This window comes from Hippocampus comes, unplaced genomic scaffold (genome assembly GCF_001891065.2).
Source record: "Hippocampus comes isolate QL1 unplaced genomic scaffold, H_comes_QL1_v1.1 scaffold17, whole genome shotgun sequence".
Classification (NCBI taxonomy): domain Eukaryota; kingdom Metazoa; phylum Chordata; class Actinopteri; order Syngnathiformes; family Syngnathidae; genus Hippocampus; species Hippocampus comes.
The window spans coordinates 2755316-2775938 of record NW_017805002.1 but is presented as its reverse complement, the minus strand read 5'-3'; the positions used below and the strand labels follow the sequence as shown (position 1 = coordinate 2775938).

Here is a 20623-nt window from a genome sequence, read left to right as displayed (position 1 = left end):
CCTATGGCAACAATTCCAATGTGGGTACATCGCTGACCTGATCAAATGTCAACACAGATAGATATACAGTACTTTCTCACACTTTTTATTGCGATATATATCTGAAGAATGTCGTAGAAAAGTGAGGATTCCATTTATTAGGATGTAAGTATCATGTCTGGAAATTCTAATGACACCATGGAACCATGCACAGCGCTACACCAAAAATCTGGCTTGCCCCCCTTCAGCTTGTCTGAAATGTTTTAATTCATATCTTTATTTAAGTTTTAAAGTGTTTTTTGTTTTTTTAGGTTCACAAGTAAGTATGGCACGGTCGACTGGTTAGCATGTCCACCTCACAGTGCAGTGGTGCAAGGATCGATTCTGACTCCGGTTTTACTGTGTAGAGTTTTCATGTTCTTCCCCGTGCCTGTGTGGGTTTTCTCCGGGTTCTCTGGTTTCCTTCCACATTCCAAAAACATGTATGGCAGGTTAATGGAACACTCTAAATTGTCCCGAGGTGTGATTGTGAGCATGAATGGTTGTTTGTCTATGTGTGCCATGCAATTGGCTGGCAACCAGTTCAGGGTGTCCCCCGCCTACTGCCCGAAGGCAGCTCGGAAAGGCTCCAGCATGCCCAAGACCCTCGTGAGTATAAACGGATGAGAAAATAGATGGATGAAGTGACTGGTCAATGGGTGAGTTTTTCAGTTGCTTGTGCTTTTGTGGCGCTTGAAAATAACTCAGCGTACACTGGTTCACTGTGACAGCTCAGAAACTGACACACACACACACACACACACACACACACACACACACACACACACACACACACACTTAAGTGTGTGTGTGTGTGTGTGTGTGTGTGTGTGTGTGTGTGTGTGTGTGTGTGTGTATGTTCCATCATTTACCGAAGACCCCGCTGTATTGCTAATGATCAAAAACTGTTTAATATTACTTCTAACATTACACTTCACTGGTTTATCACAGCCAAAGAATGGTGAGTCATTGTCGTAGCTGTAAATGAAGACATCACAACATGACTACTGTTGCTGTTCTCTGGCTTTCGGCGTTCATGTCGTTTTCTCTGTAAACAAACACACAGAAAGAAAACTGTTTTAATTAAGATCCTCAACGCGTTTTTGTGTTTTTCCAGCAGGTGTCAGAAGACGGCCTTTCCCTCCTGCTGGCATACCTGTTGCCAAACATAATCAGCTATGTATTTAACGAACTCCAAGATGCCATGCTTCTGTCGGATTATTTGTCTTGCGCACATCTTGTGTACAAATGGCAATTCTGTAGAGGCTCAGGAGCTTGTTCTCCGCTCTTGTCATAGTCTTAGTTTGTTCTTATTATATTAGTAGTTAAGTTTGATACGACGTACAGCATTTAGTGCAAAATTTCACATTGCGATATAACGGGAGAATATGGAATTTACCTCTCACGCTCAGCAGCTTGGAGCACTCGGCTGACCCCAGATGGTTCTCAACATGAACTTTGTATACGCCGCCATCATTGGGGCGCACCCTCAGGATGAACAGAGAGCAGACACCACGTACGTTGGTGATGTAGTAGTTACTGTCGACTGAAAGGTCCACGTTGTCACGGTACCAAGCCACATTGGGCGCCGGGTCACCCTTGACCGCGCAGCTCATCTGACACTCATAGCCTTCTGGAGGTATGTGGTACCTCAATGGTGTGATGAATGACGGCGCTGATAATAAATCCACAGATTTTCTCGGTGGTACAGTCACCTTGAACCTTTCTGTTGTGAAAAGACAAAATAACAACAAAAGTTGTCATACTCATGACTCTGAAACTCCCCTGAAACTACACTGAAATTTCTTAAAATTTTTGGCCCTCTTGATCCTGCACAATTTAGCATTTGGACACTTTTGGGAAAATCACGTTACTAAAGTCGACACACTTCACTTTCCGCAGTTGTGTCGCCTTTGGCAATCAGACGTTACTTTATATGTTAGTAATAGGTTGCAATGGTTGAAATATTCATCTTCAGATTTTTTTGTTCAGAATATTCAGAACAACAAAGAGCATACGAGGTAAGGACCAGGAAGTGCAATTGAGTCACGCTAAACCAACAAGGTCTACACCGTAAACAAACATATCGTAGATCGGCCAATGGATAGTAGACTTTATGACTTAACTTACTGTACCAAATATGAATCGAATCATGTCTTGAAAATCAAAGAAATGACCAAGTTGAGACTTTTGGCATACCGTTACATTTGATCATGACTTCTTGTGCTGTGTGATGATGACATATTCTTCAGACTACTTCATTACGCTTTGAAAAGGTCATATTTTGGGACTGCTGTCACAGTGTACACTTAAAAGTGAAAATAAATTGTTTCACAATCCAAACAAATGAGTGTTCAACCGACTTCACAGAATGGATTGTGTCTTCTGACCTGGAGCGTCCACTGTGTTTGGGATGCCATGTAAGACCTACAATCCTCATTGTAATTCATATTTCAAGGAATATCTTCAGTTCAAATTTTATGTGATGGGGTAAGATTAAAAACCAAAAACAAAACAAAGAAAAACAACAAAAGAGTGATGAATCATCAAGCTCTAAGTGACAGAAATGTTGAGAAATAATCACCTATGGTGATTATATATTGTAGCTGCGACTCAAATGAGGATAAGTGGTACAGAGGATGGATGCATGGATGGATGACATGTATTTCATATGCAACTGCGGTTACCTCTTTCCTTTTTGATTTCAAACACAGGTGACACAGATGGCGCTGAAATGCCCATGTCGTTTTTAGCAAACACCCTGAAGTGATATTCCCGCCCGGGCACAATGTCCACAACAGTAAACTTGTTGTTAAAGAGGTTTTCTGCCACCGTCTTCCAAGTTTGTTTGAAGGTGTCCCACTTGGATACGACATAGTGCAGCCTGTCGTCCTTTGTCTCGTCTGGAGAGGGCGCCCAGGACAAAGTGACTGTTCCTGGAACGTTCTGATCAAGCTCCACGGGACCTGGAGGCTTGGGGTCATCTGGAATTTCAATTAAGTAGTCAAGCAAGAGCTTTCTGATTAAAACTGTTTGTTTGTCAGTTATGCTGGCGTTTACCTGTTACCCTGATTTCCACGTTGAAGCTCGCTTGGCCAACGACATTCTTGACAAGAACAGTATAGACTCCAGAGTCGGAGTGCTTAGATGTAGGGATCAACATTTGAGAAGCTTTATCAGAGTTGGTGACTGTTACATGCTTGGGGACTAAAGTACCGTCCTTCAACCACTTGACCTCTGGAAAGGGTGACGCCTGTTGGACAAACATTCTTGTTAAAACGCACATAAACTTAGAAATCCACCCTATGACTCTGGGTTATTTTGCAATACCACAAAGGGGATGTTGAGGCGAACGGCGTTTCCTGATCTGACGACCACAAAGCTCTTCAAGTTGTGATCTTTGAACGTTGGCTGTACTTTAAGGGGCAAAAATCAAAGTACAGTTTCATGTCAGTTCAAATGATATATTTGTTCTTCACCCTCTAAACTTTAAGTAATCTTGTTCCATGAAACACTTTGTGTTTTATAGTTGAGACAATGTCATTTTTTTCATAATCTTAAATGTGGCAGTAATGCCACTTATTTTCAAATCCCAAAATCCTTTGGACCTAATTTCTATCCCACGGTGCTGGAATTGATTCAACCTCAGAGCAGGAGTACCACTTGTTTTGAATCCAGCAATTTCAATACAAAACCACATGAGCAGTGTGCATCAGTGTGTGAACATAACACGCAGCTGGAACAAAATGAATTTGGGCTTTACTAGCGAGTGTCATGCTGTCAAAATGTTACCCAAGAATCTGCTGTTTGTCAACCTCCTGACTTAATTTTGCTCTTGCCCAGGGTTGAAAGATTTTAGGAAAAGATGTGCATGGTGAGATTTATTAATTGTAATACTCATTAGCCATTCAGGGCGGCCCGGTGGTCGACTGGTTAGCACGTCGGCCTCACAGTGCAGAGGTGCAGGGTTCGACCCCGGCTCCGGCCTTCCTGTGTGGAGTTTGCGTGTTCTCCCCCGTGCCTGCATGGGTTTTCTCCAGGTATTCCTCCCACATTCCAAAAAGATGCGTGGCAGGTTAATGGAACACTTTCAATTGTCAAGTGTGAGCGCGGATGGTTGTTCATCTATCTGTGCCCTGCGATTGGCTGGAAACCAGTTCAGGGTGTACCCCGCCTACTACCCGAACAAAACTGGAATCGGCTCCAGCATGCACCGCGGATAAGAAAATGGATGGATGGATGGATGGATTCACTATTCATAGCTTGCTCCCAAACATTACGTGGTTCGAGACAGATTTCTTTCAAAAGTGTACTGTAGAACTAAGCACTTATTTTGGGCTTTCACGACTTTACATTTCACATTAGTTTAGTGATTAGCTTTAGCTTCTCCATATTCTCATGTTGTCTCTTGTTACTGCTTGGGCTAGCCCTCATCCGCCTTTGGTGAAAGTGATACTTGTTGGAAGTGGAGTTTCTTTCCCGCCACGGAGGTGAGGATTAGTGACTTAGGAGGGTCCATACCGTGGAGCTCGTAGCTGTTGCCCATTGCAGAGCAAATTAGTTTCGCCCGGGGTGGGCAATACAGGTACTTGAGGGACGATATCCTGGATGTTTTATATGTCTCGCTGCTCCCACACACCTGATTGAAATGATCAGCTCATGAGCAAGCTTTGCAGAAGCTATATAATGATCCTGATCATTTGAATCAGGTTTGCTGGCGCAAAGAGTCTTATAAAAAAGGATACTGACCCTCGAGGACCGGATTTGTCCATCCCTGGGTGAGCCCCTAGCGTTCGCAAGCAGCTGGGAAAGCAAGACCTCAGGGTGTATGAATGACAGCGTGACATGGACGCTATCCACAAGTAGCATGCCACTTCTGAGCTTGGGAGGATAAGAGCGCTTTGAAAAAAATGGGGCTTTAATGATCACAAAGAGTTGTCTGTGATCATGATTTCCATCTATCCATCCATCTATCTAACCATCTATCTATCCATCCATCCAACCATCCATTATCGAAACTGCTTTGTCCTCATGAATGTTACAGGAGTGCTGGAGCCTCTCCTAGCTGACCTAGGGCAGTAGATGTGGTACACCCTGAACTGGTTGCTAGTCAATCGCGGGGCACGCAAAGACAAACAAGCAATTCCCACTCACGATCATACTTCAAGAGAATTCAGTGTTCAATTAACCTGTCTTGCATGTTTTTTAGAACATGGGAGGAAACCAGAGAAAAACCCACACAGGCACGGGGAGAACACGTAAACTCCACACAGGAAGTCCTGGAATCGAACCCATGACTTCTGCACTGTGCGTGTATGTGTGAGTGCGTGTGTGTGTGTGTGTGTGTGTGTGTGTGTGTGTGTGTGTGTGTGTGTGTGTGTGTGTGTGTGTGTGTGTGTGCGTGTGTGTGTGTGGGCAGCGGGGGACATGCTAACCAGTCAAACACCGTGCCACGGTTTAGATCCCCAAATGATAAATACTTTACTGAAGATTCATAATCATGCCATCAGCTGCTGATAAATATTGCAGAACCCTCAAAATATAGCATGAAAGTCAGGAGAACCAGAATATATCATATCCGACAGACTTGTAGTACGTATGACTCTATCCTGAATGTCATTTTGTTGAATGTCATTTTGCTGTCAGCTACAATATAAATGGCTGCACATCTTTCTGAGGTTTTTTTTTTCCTCACTGAATAATCCCGCTCCTCTCTGCTCCGTGAACTTGTTATACTGTACCATCCCAATTCCATGATTGAAGACAAAATTGACTCCCCAAAGAAAATGTCACCCTCTAACCAAAAAAACAAAACAAAACAATGTAATCCATTAAATGTATTCTTACCAGGAGGGGGCATGGCAATGATGTGATTGCCAAATCCTTGAGGTTCTCCATCACCTCCGTAATTAGTAGCAACTACTCTCACCCAGTAGGCACCCATGGCCTTTAAGCCGCGCACAGTGTAGGTGGTAGGAGTAATTGGGATGGCATTGCATCGCCTCCAGTCTGGGCTTTCGATGGGTCTGATCTCCACGTAGTAACCTTGGGCTTCATCCTGTGACCCTTTCACTTCCTTTGGTTTAGTCCAAGCCAGCGACAAGGTTGTGTAGTCACTGGATGTTACTCTGAGGTCCGTGACTTTGCCTGGGGTTTCTTCAATGACAATAATGTTAGTTAAGGAAACGTTAAACAACATTCTCAGTTAAAAAGTAGCATCCTAGCCATGAGAGTGAAATGCATACGCTTGGGATCTCTTGCAATGATGGTGTCGCACGGGTTGCTTGGATCCCCTGGACCTGATAGGTTGATCGCTGACACCCTGAATTCATATGCTGCCCCCTCAAAGAGGTCTTTCACCTCATAATTGGAGTCTAGGGGAAAAAGTTGACTTTTAATTATTGGCCAATTGCAGCCCATTAAATGAGTTACATACGTTTTATCGGTCCTCCTTGGTTTACAAGGCTCCAGTAATTAGTGCCTTTCTTCCTTTTTTCTAAATTATAGCCCACTATTTTGGACCCTCCAGTGTTGCAAGGAGCACTCCATGTCAGACTAATGCACTCTTTACAGACACTGACCGCTTTAGGTGCTGAAGGGGCTCCTGGATAACCTGTAAAAAAAAAGCTTTCTTGAGTTTTAACTGGTCAGAGGCGTGGCCAAGGCCCATATTAAAGTCAAGTCAAATACATTAAAGACTTACGTAACACTCCAGCTGCTATGGCTTCTGTCTGCAAATAGTCACTAACACCCTCTGAGTTTTTGGCCCGGATCCGATAGCAGTATCTCCTTCCAGGCTCCACATTAGAGTCTTTGTAAATGGTAGTGCTGCCACTGGTTTCCCAGAGACTGGACCATTTGTGACGTCCAACTTGCTGCCTTTCTATGATGTAGCTAGTGACTGGACAGCCACCGTTATCTTTTGGCGGTTTCCATTTGAACTCAACAGATGTCACAGTACTCTCCACAATATCCACAGGTCCTTGTGGTGGTGTGGGTTTGTCTGTAGATGGAATCATTATTATGCTCCCAGCAACTCACATGACCATACCATCAGTCCCTTTGACTCACCAATGACTATAAGCTTGGAAATTGCTTCTGTTGTACCAAATTTGTTCTTAACTTTTATTTTGATGTCGCCACTGTCTTTCCTTTGGCATTTTGCAAGGCGCAGTTTGCTCTCAGTGGCTGTTTTTTCAATTTTCAAATTGAGGCCAGGCAAAATCTCATCGTCGTCCTTGGTCCACTGAATTTTCCGTGGTTCTTCATCAGAGAATTGAAGCTTCCATTCAGCAGTCTCCCCTGCTTTTATAATCACTGGCTTTGTGAATTTTTCGAGAGCACGAGCGTCAACCTTTGGTGGATCTTTGGGGTGAGGGAGGGGGGGAAATGTTGTTCTTAGAGATCCAAGACCCTTTCACCCAAAGGATTAAGTTGTGTGTACATTTAATTCTTACCTTGAATATTCAATGTGGCTTCTGATTTACGTCCATCTGACTCAAAGCGGTAGACGGCCACATCCCCTTTTTTACAGCAATCAATTATCAATTTGTGATAGGCTCCATCTTTAATAATCCTGACCCCGTCCTCATTGGTGAGCTGGTCAGGTAAAAATGAATTTCTCTCAATACTAACAAGCAGCAGTACAAAGGTATTTAATAATTTACCACACTGTTGCTAGAGGATATTGCTCACCAGTTTCTCATTTTTGTACCATCTCCCCTCAGTGTTCTCGGCGCTTAATTTACAACACAGCTCTGCCCGTCCACCAGTAGTAGCTGTGATATCTGACAACCCACTCACAAACTGAACACCCTGAACACCTTGATCTGTAAAAGTAAGAACCAGGAGAAGCTAAATAAGAAAAATGGCAAGGAAATGTATGCGTGCATTCCTCTATAAACCACGAGACTTTAGTATTGGACTATCATTGGAAAAATGTCGATACCAGTGATTCTTAACCTGGTTTCGATTGAACCCTCGGGTTTCGGTGAACCGGTCTCAGGGGTTTGACGGAGCCTCTGCCATGGAGGTTAAGACACATGCGACTCAACATGTCAATTCGTTTTGATACACCCGCTTGGCCATCGCTGGCTGCAGATGATCACATTACATTACTTGTCCAATCAGTACTTTTTTTCTGTTTTCGATAAATGTGATTTTTATGTCTGGAATTTGTAATAAGTCATATTTTTGTTTTTCACGAATGAAGGGTTCGGTGAATGTGAATATGAACTGGTTGGGTTCGTTACCTCTAACAAGGTTAAGAACCACCGGTCTATACCTCTTGCTGAATCGGACACTGCTAGGCCTGTTCGTAATCACCTTGCGCCTGCATCATCATTCTGGCTTTCATCTTTTCTACCTCCCAGGAAGTTGTTTTTGTTCTTGACTTTTCACTCACCATGGCCCCCATCCGTTTTCCAGGCACAGCCGTAATCAGACCCAACATCCTTGATGGTATCAGTCTTTCCACTAGAATCTTTTTCCTTTGTGTCTTCTGTCTCCACTTGGAGTTTCTGCACCAAAGCCATTTTAGCCAGGTCATCCTGCTCCTCAGATTTCTTTTGCTGAAGACCTTTATGGGCCTTTGGATCAGCTGAATTAAAATCGAAACAAAGATGTTGGGATTGAGTGTTATCATTAAGTGGTAATGCTAAATTCATTGTAAAGTCAAAATGCTAAGTTTTAATTATCAACAATATTTCAATTAGAGATGTCCCGATCTGATCACGGGATTGGAAATCAGGACCGTCTGTTCATGTCATTTTCTATTGATCAATATTGGCTGAAAATGATAGGCATTGTAAAATTTATGTATTTATTTATTCTTAACAGAGCCGACTTGATGCTGTGAAATATCTTCTTGTCGATGCAAATAACACCAGTCAAAGGAATACACATTGCTGCAGACTGTAGGGTTACTGTATTATGCTATTTGCAGGGCCCCTACACACTCTCAGTGCAGCAAAGGCACTTTTCCGTTCCAGGTTCCAGAAATATAAAAATTATTGAAAAGGTAAGCTTGATTAAATGTTGCAAAATGTTATAACTACTAATGACTGTGAACGTGTTGAAAGGCTTGACTTGTTAGATAATAATCCTCAACAAGGATATTAAGGATTTAGGCCAGTAAAAATGAGAACTAGCAGGCTAACATAAGTTGCTCGATCATTGTAGCACTTCTGAAAAGCAGGAAAAAGTGGCACATTTCATCATAAATGAGGTAAAGTACAGGGATTAGTTCACTGATGAAGTGACTCCACACAGATTTGGGTCCAAATAAACGTGATCAGGACATCCCTAATTTCTGTAACGGGAATGTCCTACCTTCCACCGCAAGAGATGCATTGCATGATGCAGTGCCAGCAATAGCATAATATGTTCCATTATCAGCCACATCACAGTTTTTAATTGTTAATGTGTGGATCAGTTTGTCTTCAGAGACGCTTATGTCGTATTTGTCGCCATGTTCAAGTGACGAGTCTGACGTTGACCACGTTATTCTGTTGAGGGGTTTTGACAAGACACATTGAAAAGAGGCCTCTTTCCGTTCCAAGGCCTTCACGTTATTAATCTTGCTTGCAAACTCCACCGCAGGCACTGTCGAGAGAGGAAACACGTTGGCACAGGAGATGCATAATATTGCACTGACAGCTTTTCTTGACCAAGAAGTCTCTACAATGGGAACTGCTTACTTCGGAAGTCACTCGTAAGAACGTTGATCTCTCCAACATCAACTTGATACAAACCAGCGTCTTCTGGCTGGGGATCTTTGATGGTGAAACAATATGTGTTTCCACGTTTCTGCATGCTATACCTTGACTTTCCATTGCTGCTATATGGGACTTGGGAACCATCCTTGTCAAGCAAAAGAGGTCACGTATCAAGGAGGAAAACGACAACATTTATTGTGAATTTGGCTACAATCAAAACTCACCTTGTACAAATAAATCTTGCTGTTTGGATCCCGTAGGGTCATATCAAGGCTGAATTCTGCCCTTCTGTGAGGTTTAATTTCAATTTGTTTCACGTTTCTGAGATTTTCAACAACCTGGAGAAGAAAGAACATGTTTTGAATCGGGTGAAAATCGACATTGACAGGGATTGTTAGAATGGAGTACCTTTCCCTGTTCATCCTCCCTTTCCTTTTTCATCTGATTCAACTTTTTCAGCAACCAGCGAAAGTCTGTAACCCCAAAGTCCAAGCAGATTCTTTGATAGTCCTTCTTTGGTGCACTGAGGAGGATTTCCAAGAGTTTAGGATCGAGTTCTCCCTCTTTCTGTGGCGGCAATTGTTTTTTCTTGATGACGACGCTGGACAAAAAGAATTGGCTTACCATTTGCCACGGTCAACTGCTTACAAAGAATCTGTGTTTCAAACCTACGTTTTCTTGAGCATCGCTCTGAAATCCTGTGGCGCTTGCTCGTCTGCCGAAAGATAACCACTGACAAGTAAAAAGAGCAAAGAACCGTACCAAAACCACCTTTTGACAATTCCTGAAACGTCAAGACCACAAGTCTGTGTCTCACCTTGAATAACACTGAGGGGGACGGAGCACATCGCTGTTCCATATTCATTGGTGGCATAGCATTGGTACGTGTCGGCAAGGTCTGCTGTTGCTTTTGGTATCTGCATGCAGAGTGCATCATGAGTGTAGATTATCAGCTCCAGTCCACTCCAAAAGTATTGGAACAGCAAGGTCAATTCCTTTGTTTTATTTTATACTGAAGACGTTTGGGTTTCAGATCAAAAGATGAACATGAGACAAAAGTTCAAATTTCCAGCTTCTACTTCATGGTATTTATATCTAGATGTGTTCTAGAAATCAGGACAGAACACTTTTCCTTTGAAGCCATCCACTTGCACGTCCAAGCCATGACTTGGGCATGGACATTTTTCAATTAACTGAGAGCCACTCACTTCACCAGACTGTTGCATTCTTCAGTTGAAATGTTTTTTTCCAGACCTTTACTGCAGTCTCTTTCAGTTCTTGTATTCAACCCCCATGTTTTACAAATGAGCTTGTGTTTTGGATCAAAAGCAGATCCTTTTTTTCTCCATTCTTTGGCCTTTCCATCACTTTGGTAGAGGTCGATCTTGGTAACATCAGTACATAAAACTTAGGTCCAAAACAAAGTGATTTAGCTCTTTACCTAATCCAGCCCACTCTGTACCTAATGCAGGCCACAATACAGAAGCTCATCTGTGAAGCTCGGTGGAGATATGTCATGCCTTGGACTTTCATGGCTGTTTCTGGAATGAGCTCACAAGTCTTCATTGATGATGTAACTCTTGATTGTAGCAGCAGCGTGAATTCTGAAGTCGACAAAACCATTTTGTCTGGCAATTTACACAAAAATGCTTTCAAACTAAAATGGGGGGAGTTTCATCAAGCAACAAGTCAATGACCCAAAACACACCACCAACATAACAAAGGACTTCATCGGGGGTAAATTGGAAGGTGTTTGTCAATCACCAGTTCTTAAACCAATTGAGCCCGCATTTTACCTCCCAAAGGGAAAAACCACGAGCACAAACAAGAACCGAAAGAGGCTGCAGTAAAGGTCGGGAAAGGTATTTCGAGTGAAGAATATAACACTCTGGTAAGGTCACTGGGTCTCAGGCTTGATGCAGTTATTGCAAGTAAGGGTTATGACACCAAATATTTTACGTTAATTTAATCATGTCCATTCCAGTACTTTGGCTCACTTCAAAAGTGGATGGCTTCACACAAATGGTGATCGATCCTGAGTTGTAGATGTCAATACCATGAAATAAAAGCTGGAATTCTGAACTTTTGGCACCCATTCCTCTTTTGATCAGAAACCCGAAGGCATTCAGTATAATTCACCATTCACCATAGCGAACCAAAACATTTGGAAGAGACTGGACTATGTACTGCACACAATTGTCTGTAATCGAATACAAAGCCATATTTTATGTGGGTTGCAAGGTCTGTTCTTTCATATCTCACCTCAAGGATGTGTTCTTTGTTTCTTTCATTATATTTAATGTTGTACTTCTCGGCGTCATTTATATCACCCTTGTTTCGTTTCCATGTGACACTCGGGGTTGGCTCGCCAATGGCGATTGCTTTGAAAAAAGCTCTTCTCCCTCAGGAATAAAAAGCCACCAACTTACCTCTAGAAATACTTAGAGTGCTATGTTTGCTGTTTTCATTTGTTTCTTTACCCTCATTGACAGTCATGGCCATCGGCTTCCGGTGGAAGTCAGGTGTCGATTTTCCTAGTGGAACACGCAGGACGACCTGAGTGATCGTGACGCCTTGCACCTTGGACTTCTTTGTGATCGCCACTAACAGACAAAGAAAATTACTCTGCAGTGGAGGTAGATCATGGCATCACACTGTAATATACTGTAAGCTTATGATGAACCAAAGTTTAGGGTCCTTGGTTTCCGATGGCCCTGCAAGTTATTGATTGTTACAGTAGTTCAATCAAAACAACACATTACATTGTGTAAAGCACTGCAGTCATTGAATCCGTTAAACCAAATACAAATATCCTAACTCCCTGTCAATTTCAGGCATTGTCTGTCGTCAATGGTGAATTTCAACATCCAACCATTTCTGATTGCAGTTATATTGTTATTGCACAAGATGGCGCCTTTTCCTTTCAGTTCTTGTGAACAAGAGTAGAACAGTACCACCACGGTATATGATTCAGTCTGGCCAAATGCATGAGCTCCATAAGTAAACTGGTGGGTTTGTTTGTATGATGACATTTTATTTCAAACTATTCAATGCATGAGCCAGTGCGTGTCATAATATTTTTAGACACCAGCGAAAACAAAGTGACATTCAGCTCTCAGAAGCTTACATCTTGCGGTTGGCACAAAACGAGTGAGAGGCGTTTAAGTTAAATGGGGGTGTGAGATAGATTCGAGTCATTTGATTATATGAAAATGACTCAACAGAAGCTTCATACAGCAGGTGTTGAAATAAACACCATCTGTTGCTCTGAGGGAAGGAATCATACTTCATAGGCGCTTCATTTACTCGCCCCTGAACTTTGCCAATAGCTTTGTCAATGTGAAATGGTGTTTAGTTAATAAAAGTCATATAATACTAGTTTTGGCCATCTGAATGGAGAAATAAGGCTGTTGAAATTTTTATTGCACTGACGTTTCAGCCTTAGTGTGTGTTGTAACCTTAGACCTTGTTTGTAAATTTAAAAACTATTTTCCCATAGGATATTATGTCAAGCAGATTTAACTCTCACTATAAAACCATCAATAACCGCCCATACACACACACACACACATATATATATATATATATATATATATATATATATATATATATAAAATTATTTTTTATTTTTTTTATTTTTTTTGGGGGGGGGGTAACATTATACATTATTAAACTCATTCAGTACAAGCCAATTCTAGACCCCCCCCTTTTTTTTGAATTTTTGAATTGAATTGAAAAAGTATCTGGGGTTGAACATGTGGAGTGTGAAAAGACATATAAATATGTTTTTGGGAGTGAATGAGTTAAATAGGCAGTGTACATGAGTTGGTATTCTGATTAATATTGCTTTGGTAGAATTAGAATTACGAACATTTTTATCCACCCGTTTTCATCCATGTGAGTGGGTGCCATTTTTGACATTCTACTGCCCTCTGCTGTCGAGTGTCTAAAAAAAATCGACGTCATGTTGCGAATGTCATGGCTTACCTGTTTTCGGGTTTGGCCAGGTGACGTTCGCAGTGCACTTTCAAGTCAAATTCTGTCGACAGCAGAAGGCGGTGGAATGGCTGCCCCATGAAGTAGATTAAAATGAATGGATTTATCGGCTTAATTCTTATTTTATCCATCCATTTTCCAATGTGCTTGTTCTCACGAGGGTCTCGGGCATGCTGGAGGCTATCCCTGCAGTCTTTAGGCAGTCGGTGGGGTACACCCTGAACTGGTTGCCAGCCAATCGTAAAATTCTTATTCTACTTATACAATATTAATCAAAATACTGTGTTTAAACTTGCGGGGGAAACAGAATCTATTGCAAATATTTGTCAAGTTGAATCCCTCACTATTAAAGTGCAACTCAAACAACAACAAAAACGTGTATTGCCACAGTAACTTGAAATTTTAAGGTTCAGTTCGGAAACTTATTTCTAACTTGCACATGTGTAATTTATTGCGCTTAGCTAACTGGACCAAATGTATGTTACTTTGTACGTTGGTTCGAGTACAATTGTGAACACGTTCTTATTTTCTGTTGTACTTTTACGACGTTGCCACATTCAGTTGTCACCAGGAGAAGGTAAGTGTTAAGACTAATAATGACATTATCATCCAGTGTCTTCGTCGACAACGCAGAGTGACGGGAGAAAAAGGTTTCCTCCATTCAGCAGTGGAAAATGAGCGAAATTGCTTTGACAATGTGAAGACGTAGCTCCAAAGTGAACTTCAAAGAGAGACCAGAGCCTCCTGCTCTGTCTGAAGTCACACATTAACGCGCGCATCCCAAGGTTCTCTTATTATTTTACCATTACCATTGAGAGTTTCTGCAAGATTACACCTTCATCATCACATTTTTTTTGGCAGCGGCTCGCCTTCCGTCAGAGGGCATTCGTGATGAATATTCATCAAACCCAATGCATCATCTCTCCAGGGTGTGCTCGCTGCTGCTGTGCACTTATATCATTCAAATGCAGGCAGGACTTGCGGTAAGTGTGTTCCTCGAGCGCTGATTCACGCTAATCCAAAGTCTGCCAGGACGGCAGCCGCTCGTTCAGTTCTGCATACCAAATGATGGTCTTTTGATTTGGACTTCCAGCGGGCTCGAGAAGCCATGAGAATTAGTGGGCTGTATCAAGCTGATAGCCACGTCATGCTGGGACACTAATGCAGGCATCTGGAGTCAATTTTTCTGTCCGCAGGTTGACTTTTCAGGAAATATCACCTAATTTTCTTCCATTAGGAAAAGTCAGAATAGAATAGAATTGGAGAATGAGAAAACGTAGCAGAAGTTTAGGTGCTCTTCAAAGAATTTGGGTGTGATTTTTTTTTTTGTGTGTTTTTGTTTAATGAGGCCCCATATTATGTTGATTGTTCATATTGACAGGACAAATTCCTAACGTGAATGGCCTTGGCAAATCAGACGACTTTTTTGTTGTTCACGACGGTCCCACTGTCAGACTACCAGATAAATATTGTTCTGTGTCTTGGACCAGACAAAACATCACACTTTAAGTCCATCAGCGACCAGATCCTGCCCAATTGTTCCGTGCTTCTCTCAAGATTCAGTCCATTGGTCCGGGTCCATTGGGGAGACGGGATAAGCAACTGGAGTCATGTCGACGAAGGAATTATGTGTATGTACGTTCTTTGAGTGTTCAGAAAAGGCTAAAAAAAAAAGAAAAAAAAAAAGAGAGCATGGTCCCATTCCTGGATGCTGGGGAGAGGGCGATGTGGAATGTCTATTCTCTGAAAAGAACTTGAGAATTAATTCGACACCATGTTGACTAATCAGCTACTTTCTTTGCAGTTACCAAAATAGCATCAGTTGAAATGCTACGTGTACTTTCATATTTCCTCTTTTGGTCAAGTCACTTTTTAAATACTCGACAACCACATTGTGATTGTGTGCTACACATCCGGTCTCTCGTCATAAGTAGGAGGACACCATCTTCCTGTTGGTCAATGCCGAAGAACCAATCAAAAGATGATGTCGGACATATCGCACTACGCGGCAAGACAAACAAAAATTCTGGCATGCCAGACTTTTGTCGTTATGATCGTGAAGCGCCCCAGACACCTCACGACCAATTATTGAGTATGTCACACTCGACGGGCTACAACACGTCAAGACAACTCAAAATTGGCTACGAGACACTTTTTGTCTGCGACACGTCTGTCGGCTCAAAATTGGGTTCCATTCTCATGTCGGCACAGTAGTAAAAACAACCAAAGAATGTTGGGGTTAAACAGTCTAAATTCCCTGTCGTAAATAGGGACATTAAATATGATTAAAGTGCATGTTTGACTTGGTGCATTATTAGGTTGTAATTTTCCATTTTTGGTTTGAGCTCCGGACTGTTGTTGTTTGTAAGTGATTTTGTGTATGCGTATGGTGTTTCTTATGATGTTTTGTTTTTTTAATTATGTTTTGTCTAGACTTTTAATTGGTTCTTATTCTCACTGCTGATATTGTTATGGATATCTGTTACGGTATCCCCCTGCTGCAACACCAATTTCCCTTCGCTGGAAAATAAAGAGATTCAAATTCAGATTCAGGCATCAGCAAATCTCGTGTTCATTGTGTTTTTCTGTGCCTGTTTTGACTTTTCTGCCACCACACACAATGATGAAAATGAGTCCCTTTACTTTTTCTTATTTGTAGTGTGCATTGATCGGCTTCTTTTTTGCACTGGTGTGTTAGTTAAAAACTTTAAAATGTTCCTTAAAACACAAATCAAGTCAAAAAATGTTTTTGCAATACTTTAATACACAGAATACAAATTTCAGTGATATTTATTTGAAATTCTCAGTGCATTTTAAAAGGAGAGTTTTTCATTTAACTTGCATCATATTATCCATCCATCCATTATCTGAACCGCTTAATCCTTACGGGGGCGGATGTGCTGGATCCTATCCCAGCTGACTTCGGGCAGTAGGCGGGGGACACCCTGAACTGGTTGCCAGCCAATCGCAGGGCACACAGAGACAATCATACTTAAGGACAATTTGGAGTGATCAAATAACGTACTTACCGTGCATGTTTTTGGAATGTGGGAAGAAACCGGAATACCCGGAGAAAACCCACGTAGGCATGGAGAGAACAAGCAAACTCCACACACGAAGGCCAGGACCGGAAGTGAACCAGCCCTTGCACTGTAAGGCGGACGCACTAACCAGTCCGCCACCGTGCTGCCCATGAAGTTCGTAACTCTGTTTGGAAGCCAATCTCACCTTTTAGACCCTACTTTGAAACGTACCATTTTAAAACCAGAAGTTCCATATTCAGACATTTGAAATTATGTTACTCAATTTTTTTAACCACTGTTAAAAATCAAGACTCTGTGTGGAGCCCAAACCCTCCTTTAAAAGACTCACTTCTTGAAAACCCGAGGTCACACATTTGGACGGCTGTCAAAAATTGTGACTGCCTGGAAATGTGACTTTGAAACCATAAATGCTCCTTTGAAATCCTGACTGATTACGAACCGCAGTTGTCAATATGACTTGGTGGGTAGCAACGCTGTTTTTGAACGTGGGTGTTTTGGGATTAAGTTCTGTATTGGGACAGTCTCAGTTTTGATGTTTTCAACTCAATTTTATAACCACTGTTAAAAATCAGAATGCTGAAGGGAAGCCAAACCCTCCTTTGAAACCCCGATTGCTTTAAAACCCGAGCTCACACATTTGGACAGCTGACTTTCTCAACTCAATTTTAGCACGCACATCTATGACAAGCAGTGGCAATTCCCTTCATAAATGTGGTGTGTGCAGTTGTTCAACATTTTTTGATGTCAACGGAATAGAAGAAAAAAAGCTTCTTTGATTGGATTGTGTTCAGTGTTGCATTGTTCAGTGCTTTTATGCTTTTACAACATTACACATTTCGATTAAAACAATCTACAGGCATAAAATCTTACCTTTTCGTGGCTCCTTGATTGGGGAACTCATTGCCGCAGCCCCAGTTTATCTGTGAAACAATGAAAAACAAATCATCAAATGTGTGGAACATTGCAATATTTTTCTCACAAACATTTTCGTTACATAACTCCTGATAATACTGAAAATATATCAGGGAGTAAAAAAAAAGAAAACATCAGAAAGGAACCGCAAAACCGAGTCAATTAGCCACACACACACACACACACACACACACACACACACACACACACACACACACACACACACACACACACACACACACATTAAAACTAATTTTAGATATACCGGTACTTGAACTTGATATACTTGACTATACACGAAGATGTACACTCGCATCGCCGTCACATGACTAAACGTGAACATTCTGAAGCCACAAGCAACAGAGTAATGGGCCACAAAAGTGTGCGACCAGGCCTTTTGGAGGTTGTGCCACCTTTTGTGTATCACGTGTGGCAAGCTATGATATCCACTTGGCAAAGCGGGGGACGTCCAGACTCGACGGGAGGCAATAAATGCGGAATGTGAAACCCCCGCTGAACGGCTCACCAAGATCTCTTGGAGTCAAGTGGCTGCTCCAGCAGAGTGAAGCAAACATAGGCTTGGGGGCTGACTGACTTCATTAAACAGTTATGCCAGTGCACATTAATCTTATGTCACCATTTTCGATTCACTTCTTTTGGAACACTTAGTTGTTGACCACCAACAGGAGAAAAAGACGATTCATGACACAATCTTTTCAGAAAGTAAGATAAATCCAGGACCAAGACCTGAGGCTGTATCACTGTATCGGGAAATAACTTGCATTGAAACTCTCAACGACCCTGAAGTGGTACAGTATCGACGTGCAAAGTTTTCAGAGGAAAAGAAAAAAAAATAACTTCAAAGTAAAAGAAACTTTGTGTTCATATCTGCAAAGTTTGAACAGAGGAAGCTGGACTCTTGTTTGTTGAAGTTGTCTCATCTTTAATCTCAAATTCTTTTTCAGTTCAAAAATAGGCGGAATGAGGTGAAAAGGAAAAAAAAAAAAGTTCAACAAGGAATCCAGTCCAGTTACCTCGATTCAAATTTTACAGATTATCATCGCCTGGATGACAGAGAATCTACATGCTGATGACATTGGGAGGTCACACCGCTGTCATGCTAGATCTCAGCACGACGACTAAGGCCACTGGTATTCTTGTTTCTTTCGGTTTGGCATCCTCAAAGACTGATTCGTTTTAATTTGTTTTATTCCCTTCTCTTTGACTAAATATGAACTACTGTAATCAAACCATTGCATGCACAGTTAGATGTCACGCCATGTTCGGCTTTGGACTTTCCACCCTATATTTTATTTATTTCAAACTTGTTTTGAGTGCCAGTGCTGGATGTGTGGTTATTTCAGTAAAGAAAGGGCAAATTGCTTTTTGTTTTGATAAGAATGTAATTAGCTCTGTGTTCATTATACTGGCCCCGAAGCGTTCTTCATTTGAATTTAACAGACCATAACAGGGAGTAATTAATGAAAAATGTATACAATCATGAATTAATCTTTGAACCGTCTTACGTAACCGGGTATTCTAAATCCTCTTTAAGCTTATTTAGGTCTCCTTGATATTTATTAAGGGAATTGAACTCAAGTGAAGATTTGATAATCGTCGTCTTACATGAACGTTTACAATCAAGCAGGAATTTGAAATGAAGGCTTGAATAAGTCACACACGAAGATGATCATCTCCTACTCTGTCGTCTGGTGAACTACTCCCTAAAATAAACCATGACAAATTATCTATCTATCTATCTATCTATCTATCTATATCTGTCTATCTGTCTATCTATCTATCTATCTATCTATCTATCTATCTATCTATCTATCTATCTATCTATCTATCTATAGATACTGTATACACACACGCACACACACTATTATTGGAGGATTTCCAGTGTCCAGTGTCTCAAAGAAAATACATCAGATTTGCAGTTAATATCTTTTGGTGACTGAGACTGCATTAAGGTAACATGGATTAACTGTCAGAGCAAGGAAAGTTTTTTTTTTTTAAATCCCATGTCGATTCTTCAAAATATACTTTAGCCCAATGTTTTCCTGTAATTCAGTTAAACAATGAATGGCAATAATTTTTAAAATATTGTCCAAACATAATTCATTCAGAATAAGACTTCAACATGACTTACGTTCAACGTTTCGTCGAATTTGTTGAGCTGTCCGTTGCCTAGTCTGTTTTCCCGTCTTTATCGAACATCGAGGGCGTTGGTGTCCCTTTTTGATGGGCAGCAAAAGGCTGAAAGCCCTACGTGGTTGAAATGTAGTTGCTAAAAAGTGACTTTACAGCAGTTGCAAAGGGCGCTGGTTCCTTTTACGCAGCCTAATGAAAGCGATAGCCTCACATTTGGACTGGAAACATAATCATGACTTCATCTGCTGTTGGCCACATTCGATGAACAATATACTGTACACCGTTAAGGATGACAAAATGAAACCTCTGATGACAGGAGTTTTACCATTCAGACAACAGATTGATGATACTTGGCATGTTGTTACTCATGCATCTGAGCGGCAAGGAGATACATTCTCCCTCTACTGTAACTTCCCACAAAGCGTTGATCCCAAGTGTTACTGCTGGCAGTCTAACAGTGTCCCTGTCATGCGATCTTTCTACTTCAGACTTTAATTGCCGATAAACATGAACATGAGCCATTTAATCACACTCAAAAGTGTCCAGGAAAAACCTCACAGCCTCCGCTTTCTGTCAGGCAGGTCATGCGGCGTTATAAAAAGATGACAAGTCATGGGGTGCAAATGTGTGAAGCACGACCGGGTGGGTTCATATTGTCTGGGGCCAAGCTCATCCTGAATGCTTGAATGGTCGCCTACATATCAAAAGGTACTCCATGGCGAAAAAAAAACCCGAATGGCTGCAACAAAGTCTCTCTATGGCCAGTAACTTAGAATTTAGGCT

General features: G+C 41.6%; 1 protein-coding gene across 1 annotated transcript; it reads right to left on the bottom strand.

Annotated features, from left to right (window-relative positions):
* Positions 1–937: 937 nt before the first annotated feature.
* Positions 938–20025, bottom strand: LOC109508035 (immunoglobulin-like and fibronectin type III domain-containing protein 1). Its single transcript, XM_019857840.1, has 23 exons — positions 19839–20025; positions 17645–17694; positions 12215–12337; positions 11997–12136; positions 10552–10651; positions 10407–10449; positions 10143–10335; positions 9959–10072; positions 9717–9879; positions 9349–9621; positions 8423–8617; positions 7714–7847; positions 7476–7617; positions 7090–7383; positions 6722–7021; positions 6455–6631; positions 6264–6392; positions 5866–6174; positions 3349–3434; positions 3079–3271; positions 2706–3002; positions 1418–1744; positions 938–1066 (listed from the first exon to the last, which is right to left on the bottom strand). Exons 2-23 carry the CDS (start codon positions 17673–17675, stop codon positions 1053–1055), a joined length of 3777 nt encoding a protein of 1258 aa, XP_019713399.1. The 5' UTR covers positions 17676–17694; positions 19839–20025; the 3' UTR covers positions 938–1052.
* Between the last annotated feature and the right edge of the window lie 598 nt (positions 20026–20623).